The sequence below is a fragment of the Apium graveolens genome, chromosome 3 (assembly GCF_009905375.1).
Source record: "Apium graveolens cultivar Ventura chromosome 3, ASM990537v1, whole genome shotgun sequence".
In the NCBI taxonomy this organism is placed as follows: domain Eukaryota; kingdom Viridiplantae; phylum Streptophyta; class Magnoliopsida; order Apiales; family Apiaceae; genus Apium; species Apium graveolens.
The window spans coordinates 1,379,354-1,388,506 of record NC_133649.1 but is presented as its reverse complement, the minus strand read 5'-3'; the positions used below and the strand labels follow the sequence as shown (position 1 = coordinate 1,388,506).

The window sequence follows — 9,153 nt, the reverse complement described above, 5'->3', positions numbered from 1 at the left end:
TTGGATATTTCTGATACTCTTATATAAAGAAAGTAAATACTCCACCGTTAAAATTTACTAAGCTTGTCCTTCACCCAAATAAGGGGGCACTTTTCTCCAAAAAAAAGGAGTTACTATTTTTTCTTTAAAAAACTTTTCCGAAAAATAAAAGTAATATACTCTTCATATTATTATATCTTTAAAAAGGTATAATTGTTACTATTTTCCCCCTTTTTCTTCACAAAAACTTAAATAAAATCTCCAAATAATAGTCAGTTAATATACAGATAAATATTCCATATTTTAATACTTTGCTCGAATTATTTGTTCGCGTAATTTTGTTACACTCTAATACTCTCCCAGGTAAAGAGTTACTCACTACATTTTCTTGTATTTCCAACAGAAAACATAATAATGTACAGATACGCAATTATGTAGCTACAGGATTAGCCAGTATACTGTAGGCAACGGCCGGGATCTGTCTATCTTTAAAATTTGATTAAAAATCTAATCATCCATGGGGAAAAATGTAGTTACTAAATTTTTAAAACCATCTCATCATTATTACCGGGAAAAAAGAAATTAGGGTAAACATATAGGGCCTGTTTGGCTGATGACTTATAAGCCAATTTATGATTTATAAGCCCGTAATAACTTATGGACACAACTTATAAGTTGTATTGCTGATAAGCTGAATGTTAGTAACGACGTACTTTTTTTTAACTTATTTTGATTTTTTCACTTTTTTTTATTAAGTGTAATATTAAAATTTATGTTTTAAAATATTTTTATAATTTAAAAATCACGAATTAAGCAAAATTGTATTTAAAAATTATTTATTTTAGTTCATTTAAGTAAAAAAAAATTGACTTATAAGTAAATTATCCAAACACTTATATAACTTATAAATTTTTATCCACTTATCACTTATAAGTCACTTATGCATTTTAAATTATAAATTACTTATTTAGGATTTCCCAAACGGCACATACTCCCTCCTTCCATTTAATTTTTATCAAATGTTTTTTTATAAAAACATTCGACTATATTCAGGAAACAAAGTACATTGCTTGGTGAATGAGTGGGAAAGTTTAGAATAAAATAATGAGATGTCAATTTTTATAATATATGAAATTTGCTATTTTAGGAAATGTAAGGAATTGGGAAGGACGACCCAAAAAGAAAAATGTAAAGAATTGTTGAGGAAATGAAGCAATTACTAACTTTTTAAACCAAGACCAGCTTAAGGAGATTTAAATCTATGAAAGATTTGAATAGTGCTCATAAATGATTGAATAAATTGAAGTGCTCTTTTTAAAACCATCTCATCATCACTGGGGAAAAAGAAATTAGGGGAAACAAAAAGAGCAGTGTTATGTTGTCCAAATATCTTTCCCAAATTTTTTACCAAATAACGTGGCTGACATATGGCTTATTTTAATTCGTGGGCGCATATTAATACACGCGGGGTACCATTTTATTTTTAGGAAAATTACCAACTATTCATGTGACATTAGATTTGGGGAAATTTTTGAGATAAAAATTTGGGGTTTCTAGCATTTTCCAAACAAAAATATGTACTTATGGTCTGTTTGGCAGCGCACTTATGGCTTATAAGCCCGTAACAGCTTATCAACGAGTGTTTGTCGACCCAACTTATAAGTTGAATTTATAACTTATAAGTTGATAAGTTGAATGTTAGTAACGACGTATTTTTTCTCAACTTATTTTGATTTTTGGCTGATTTGTTAACCTCAGTTTTAAAATATATATTTTTAAATGTTAATCTAACTTAAAATTCAAGAATTTAGATAATTACATTTAATAATTATTTATTTTAGCTCATTTAAGAATTTTTTTATTTTGACTTATAAGTAAAATTATCCAAACACTTATTTAACTTATAAGTATTTTTTTATTTATCACTTATAATTCACTTATTCATTTTAAATCGTAAGTTACTTATTTTCAGATTTCCCGAACAGTTATTTAGTTACTAACTTTTGTAAACCAAGACCAACTTAATGTGAGCTAACACAGAGTCACGCAGCAACGGAGATTTAAATCTATTAAAGATTTGAATAGTGCTCATAAATGATTGAATAAATTGAAGTGCTCATTAATAGTCAAATTCGGTGGTCTAGTTGGAAACAAAAAAGTTTGAAAATGCAACATAAGGATAAAAATGTATTCATTAAATTCTAGCTCTCTTTCTCAAAACATGGCCCTCTTACGAAACGTGTTTAGAGGTTCAGATAAGATACCCCAAACACCACGTCGCCCCAGTGCACAAGCTAGCCAGTCCATCTCCATATCAACCACAATTATTCATTTGGAGGTTGGTTAGTTGGCTCTCTTTTTATGTCCTCTCTTGTGTACCAACATTGCAGTAATAATCAAGCAACTCTTGGTTACTTTGATATTCCTCAACATTCTATATAAGTAGCTCTTATGTCTTTTCACATATACCTGAAATACATTAGCTCTTTCCTATTCTTTCCTTCTTGGCATACACCTTTTCTTCTTTCTAGAAGACATGGATTTTCAACTCAAGAATCCGGTGTCGAGTTCGGTTAAGAAAATCTACTTTTCGAAGAAAGCTATTCAAATTCTACTATCACTCTCTGTGGTTTCTTTCCTGATTTCGCAGTCGGTGCTACTCCAAGTATTTCTTTCCACATTTTCGAGCAAACTTTTTAGTTTATCTACTGAAAGAAACTACATCTTCCTCCTCTGCAACGGGGTGATTCTTGTTATCATTAAAACATCTGGCCTGCCTGCTCCATCCGGTATGGGAGGGTCTAGAAACAACGATGACAAGAGAAATATTCACGATGAAGCATATAAAAAGAAAGATAACGAGAAAAACATTCATGATAGAGACTTTAGAGACATAGATGACGAGAAAAACATTCACAAGTATAGCAACGAATCATCTACATCCAATAGCCTGTTGTTAGTAGAGACCAAGACTGAGGTTGCCGAAACTATTGAAAACGAAAATGATATGACAAGGGAGGAAACTAATGGAAATGTGACTTCGACGGTACACTACGAAGTCAAAGATGAAGATCAAAAGGATGAGCGTCTTAAGATGGTAAAGGAAGTAAAAGAGCAACAGATTGCTAATATCAAAGCGTGTGAAGAAGAAAATGAAGGTTTCCTGAGTTTAGAGGAATTAAACAAGAAATGTGAGGATTTTATAAGGAAGATGAAACATGGAATCGTAATTGAGGATCGACAACTAATCATGGTTTAGTGTCAGGATCTAGTAATTAATCTTTTGTTACTGTTCCTAGCTTCTATTATTTCCACTTAATGTTAGCTGCAATGTAATCGTTTAGAGTACATATTTGCAGTTTTTGACAAGGCAATTTTAAATATATCTGAGAATTTTTATTTACAATGTTTTTAATTGGCACTTGACCAAATCATCAGAAATTCAAGTATTGTCATTAATCACATACCTGTAGATGACCGTTTTCTTTTTTCTGACGTGACAGCCTCATTTTTGCCCTTGCAAAACAGGCAATACAAATATTACAACGTTCTCCCCACTTGATTACAATTAACAATGACACGCAATGCAGAATTATCCCATAGAGAAATATACTCCGTATATATTTCTTCTATTTTTTTAGTGGCCAGGCCAGGACTAAAACCCAACTTTTAAGAATAAATCAGATATATGAAACAAACAAAACAGTGGCAGAAGTATCTCATGCTTCTATTCTACTTCAACTTTTTAAGCATGTGACAGCGATATTTTGTTCTTTTCCAGTAGTTCTTAACCTGAGTAAGAAGCTAGCTAGCAGGCAACCGAAAACTGCCTACTTGACTTACAGAAGTTACGGTCTCCGCATAAGATGCGAAATAAGTAAAAAAAAATAGGTAACAAAAGAGAATTTTTTTACTTTACTGTTAACATACGAAGGTCACACAGACATATATTGACAAGTGCTTTAGTAAGTTCAACTTTGTCACACAAACAGAGACGCTTGCACAAGCACAATGCCGGAATGCCCCAATATACAAAGATTAGTCATAATGTAGACATGTATTCATACTGAACATACTTGCCTGTCTTACATGCATAGAAAGTTAAAACGACCAAAAACAAAAAGGTATCATAAACTAGACTTATGAAATTTCCATTAACATTTAAGAAGTATACACTAATTTAATCATCTTCATGCAAGGACAGATCACAGAAGAGCACATTGAAGACCCCATCTATGTTCAGTATATATGATTATATGCGAGTCACGTGGCTATAGTTTCTACTGTCTATTTTATGTTTCTACTAGTGAATGAGAGAAAACTCTAGGGGTGGAGTTTTTTATTTTTAAATTGTTAACCAAATTAATCCCTAATAAATTATTATCAACTCAGAGTATCCACCGTATACTGTACATTAATAACCCTCACTTGTATAAAATTGTGGACAGGCAATGGCCAAGCTTTTAGCTAATAAGGTGAAGAGCATAAAAGGATAAAAAAATCTCCTCTAGCAACTTGCTACTTTGTTTAAATATCGAAGTAAAAAATGTACCTGTTATGAGCATATTGACAACTTATAAAAATCCATACAGCTTCAGGTTCATTCTCTTTTGCTTACTGATCCTCAGTCGGAGGGAAGACGTCTTTTCGTCTAGTAAAAGTAGCCATCTAATCATACAACTTCAAACAAACAAAATTTTAACGCATCAAGAACCAAAATGCTACAATGAATTGTTCTAGATGTTACTTATCATTGAAATTTTAACCAAAAAATGTGAAAATTGACCACATAAGAAATAAATACCCAACAACAGAGCGAAATACTATAATAGTTTTTAATATCTAGAAACAGCTACATATTATAAACCTTTTTTTTGCTAAATTCTTGATTCATAAACTTACCTTGCTCCGTCAACGCTAAATAGATGAAGAATGGCTTAGTATAACTTTTTTTACCTGCACAAAAACATAAGGTAATCGAAAAAAAACAAAACAGAAAAACCAGAAACCATGAGCCTGTTCACTTACCTATTCAACCCAATTAATATAAACGATTAATTATATATATAAGTGAAAAGAAACATTCAGGCAGGTACTAGTGTATCATATATGTATAACTACATTATTCAAGAAATTAAATAAGGCTTCATCCGAACTACAAGTTGTAGGGAGTTACTCTGCAACTGCTAAGTTCATTCTTGGAGACTATAATCTCACATATTACATTTTAGTTTCAATTTTTGAAAAAAAATTAACATTAGAAAATAATAAATACGATATCTTGTTACTGAGTTCTAATGCATGCTGCAGGTGAAAAGGAACAAATAATATTATAATAACCTTATGAGTGAGGTCATTAGAAGAACTATGGCAAGCTCAATAATTAAATGTGGTACTCGATAACCTCAGATGCATTTTCAATAAAATGATACCAACATTGTACCAGGGAGTACGAGAGAGCTACAAAATTGTTGTGGCTGTTAAAAACTGAAATGGAAGGAGATGAAGGATAAGCATACCTAGGTATACTAAACACGTGTAGTTAACATATACAGCGTATTTCAGAAGGACAAAAAACATAAATTCACAGCCTCAATGACTTGCACACAAAAGGATGGAAATATTTAGTTAATTATGTAACAACTCACGCATCATTGCAAAAACATTTGATGCGTGCTTACGCCATTTTTCACAAGGTCAAGAGCAATATTAGGTACAAGATGCGACAAAATTGGCAAACATTTGCATAGATCAACCCTGATAATCACCGACACTGTTAGGGACCAAATTTAAGGTAACTTCCTCAGGGACAGGCATATCACGAACATTATCAAGGAGTTGCGAAAGTTCTCTATGAACATATGTGAACCGATCTTTAGAAATCAAAGACTCTGAAAACAGAGCTTCGGTAAGAGAATGAAATGCTTGAGAAAATTCATTGTTGCTGCCTTGACCTATTTGATCATTCAAAGGAATTAAGGAACTCCCAAGCCTCCACCGAATAGGAAAATATCTATCTGGAATCTGAAAGCAATTCTTTATAACAAGTAGTCGAAGAGCATGTCTGCATAGGCTGCCTGAATGTTCGAATTCCTTACAGGAACAATGAACTTGCTCATCATCTGGATTACATATTACAAGCCGCTCTCCTTCCAATTTCTTATAGTGTCTCACAAGATATGAACCATTAGCCATTTCTGTTATTGCATACTGCATGGATAGCACAATTTCATGCTGCAAGAAACTGAAGGAGTACGGGGTAAGAAGACCTCTTGCATGTTCTTCAATAGGCGAGCATGTCTTAGTAGGCATACATAAAAGTTTCCCTTTGTTTTGACTTACAAAGCTGGCAGCAACTCCAACCTGCAAAGTTTCAAAAAATTTAGATTATACATAGAAGGGGAGAAATAGTTATAGAAGATAACAATGTTTACCAATAAACCTGTTCAAAGAATATCTGCAAGGATGATTGTTGGCTCAAAATACTCTTCAAGAATGTATCCACTAGCTTTGAGTACTCAGCTGTCAACATACGAGCAAGAAAATGACCTCTGATGTTAGAAAATGACCAAAATGCTCGAAGAGAAAATAAAAGAGCAATGTGTTTATCTGAACAAAGTCCATAATGAGCAATCAGATTATTCCACTGCTGTTCGAAATCCTCTGTGTTCTCGAGATGACACAGCATATCAAACTCTGATTTAAACTCAGCATATTGCATTGCGAGAGGCACAGAGAACCAGCTAGATAACTTGCAAATAATATGCCATACACATATGACATGTTTAGAATTTGGCAACTCAGAAGATATAGCATCTTTGAGACCCATGTCCATATCAGTAACAATGGTCTGTGGACGAATTCCTTGCATGAATTGCACAAATACCTGTTGAGATAAAGTCATAAAGATGATAATCAGGAGATGCATATGTGTGTATGTGTGTGCGCTCGACGTGTGTGCCCAATAACTATATGAGTTCACATCACAAACCTGTATCGCCCAAGAAAATGACGGAGATGTTTCATCTTGTAGCAGAACACACCCAAGAAGAACAGGTTTGCCATTGTTGTCAATACCAAACCAGATCCCTAAAAGTAAGTTGTAGGTGATGGAGTGGTATGCAGTATCAAAAGTAACTACATCTCCAAATACAGAAAATGCGCGAACGGACTGGCCATATGCCCATGCAATGTTCTCAACTTTTCCATTTTCATCTGTCGTATAATTATACACAAATCCCTCATCCTTCCGAGATGTAGCCTTACAAGCATTAAGAAGTTCAAACATATCATTTTGCCTTTTCTCAGCAAGTAAAACGTCGTTTTCTTGAACTGTCTTTTTACATGTCCTAACAAAATTACGAACATCTTTTTCTATGAAGGGTAATTGTCCCGATTGAACTCCTTTTTCCAGCTCCAGTATCTTCACTATCCTATTAACAGGAAATCCAGCTTTTGACAGCAAAAGAATACGTTCTTGATCAGCCTCTTGTATTTTTCTATAAGCCGGAAGTAACCTAACCTGATCATCCTCCAACAACTCATGATTATGAATATTACTAAACTGAGACACATACCACTGTTTAACACCATCTACAACTTCCTTCGTCAAGTACAACTTCGCATCACACCCGCACCGCACCGACTTCCGGTCCCTCGGATGTTCCACATTCACCTTCTTTCTAGGCTGATTAAACCCCGACCTATAACACACATAATCCCTCCTATACACCCCTAAATTCTGACTCTCAGTCGACCGTGCTTTCCTAATCGAAAACCCACACTTCCGCGCAAAACCACTATAATACTCAAACGCCTCATCGTCCGTCTTAAACACCTGCCCTACATACGGAGAATAAACAATCTCCACCGATTGTGCCACTACCGCTCTCTCATTCTTATCCGAATTACACACATTAGCACCGTGATCATCACTCTCATTCTTAATATAACATTTCCAATCGCCACACGGACATTGCTGACGCTTAATCCAAATATTATTCAACGCTTTCGATGTCATTTACGACACGAAAAATATCGAAAATCACACACAATGCAGCCACTTGAACACCTCTAAAACACACAGCTAACTAGGGTATATAACACTCACATCTCCTAAAATTAAAATTATTATCTGAAACAATTAAAATTTAGGTCACATAATTTAACACAGTAGCTAATTAAAGCAGATAGCAATAATAATTCGAATTAAATATTTAAAAAATGAAGTAATTAAATAATTGAGATGAAAATTTATGAAATTAATTGAATAATTACATACCTGAAATTGAAAATTGAAAATGAATGATGAATTCGTGTCTATTTATTACATATATGATATATGTGATAATTGAACCCTGTAAGAACCCTAATTTAGGCAATTTATGTGTAGGATAATAATTGGGTATTTTTGACATTGAATTGGGCTATAATGCTGATCCGCTAGGTTTGGCCCACTTAGCCCAATATTACCGTTTAGGAGCCCATGGTAACAGATCTAAATCATTTTGATTGGTTTTTCTTTTTAACAGTGGCGGATTCCTTCATACATAAAAAAACACCGAAAAAACACCGATTAAAATGGTCAAAATTTTATAAATTTCCGTGCTCACGGGTACACGGTACAAAAACCGTTAATTATTAAAGGTCGACCGTACAAATTGAAAATCCCAATTAATCAGTTCGAATACTGATTGGTTGATTAGATCAGGGATACAGGAATTAATTAAAGAAAAATGATAAAGGCCCCAGATATTTATATAAACTTTTTTCCAAATTCTATATAAATAGTAATTTTTCTCGTAATAATATGGGATTTCGTGTGTATTCATATACGCCCACAAATTAAATTTCTGCACTTATTCTGCCACTTTATTTGGTAACTAGTTTGTTACAATTTTTGGGATACCTATCATTACTCTTAATTAAAATGATTAAGTCGAATAAAAATGGATTAATTGTGATATTTTAATAATTTTAGTATATTAGTCTTATTTACGATAAAATATATCATTCATAGTGACCAATTGAATTAAAAAATATATTTATTTTTTTTAAAATAAGATTAAAATTTATTACGCTAGTAATGAGACTCAACTTTTTTCAGTTTTTTGAAAAAAAATAGTGTAAAAAAAACACATATAAAGTATGTTTTCTTATTCAGTCAGGGATGTA

The 9,153-nt window shown here is 33.0% G+C and overlaps 2 protein-coding genes across 3 annotated transcripts; one reads left to right on the top strand and one right to left on the bottom strand.

The window, feature by feature from the left end:
• Positions 1-2,066: 2,066 nt before the first annotated feature.
• On the top strand, positions 2,067-3,329 carry LOC141711343 (uncharacterized). The gene has a single exon (XM_074513739.1). The coding sequence runs from the start codon at positions 2,516-2,518 to the stop codon at positions 3,236-3,238; it is 723 nt and encodes a 240-aa protein (XP_074369840.1). The 5' UTR covers positions 2,067-2,515; the 3' UTR covers positions 3,239-3,329.
• Positions 3,330-5,482: 2,153 nt separating this feature from the next.
• On the bottom strand, positions 5,483-8,356 carry LOC141711342 (putative protein FAR1-RELATED SEQUENCE 10). 2 transcript variants are annotated; one of them, XM_074513738.1, is made up of 5 exons: positions 8,261-8,356; positions 6,971-8,113; positions 6,595-6,865; positions 6,422-6,501; positions 5,483-6,342 (listed from the first exon to the last, which is right to left on the bottom strand). In XM_074513738.1, the coding sequence occupies exons 2-5, from the start codon at positions 7,997-7,999 to the stop codon at positions 5,731-5,733; spliced, it is 1,992 nt and encodes a 663-aa protein (XP_074369839.1). In that variant the 5' UTR covers positions 8,000-8,113; positions 8,261-8,356; the 3' UTR covers positions 5,483-5,730. The 2 variants fall into 2 exon arrangements, with proteins under 2 accessions (XP_074369839.1, XP_074369838.1); XM_074513737.1 differs by having other exon boundaries at positions 6,422-6,865.
• Positions 8,357-9,153: the final 797 nt, after the last annotated feature.

Coding starts and splice junctions, on each gene's coding strand:
- LOC141711343 (XM_074513739.1), top strand. CDS start 2,516: ATGGATTTTCAACTCAAGAATCCGGTGTCGAGTTCGGTTAAGAAAATC.
- LOC141711342 (XM_074513737.1), bottom strand. CDS start 7,999: ATGACATCGAAAGCGTTGAATAATATTTGGATTAAGCGTCAGCAATGT. Junction 6,866..6,970: donor CATTTTCTTGGGCGATACAG/GTTTGTGATGTG, acceptor TTATCTCAACAG/GTATTTGTGCAATTCATGCA. Junction 6,343..6,421: donor TGCAGATATTCTTTGAACAG/GTTTATTGGTAA, acceptor GAAACTTTGCAG/GTTGGAGTTGCTGCCAGCTT.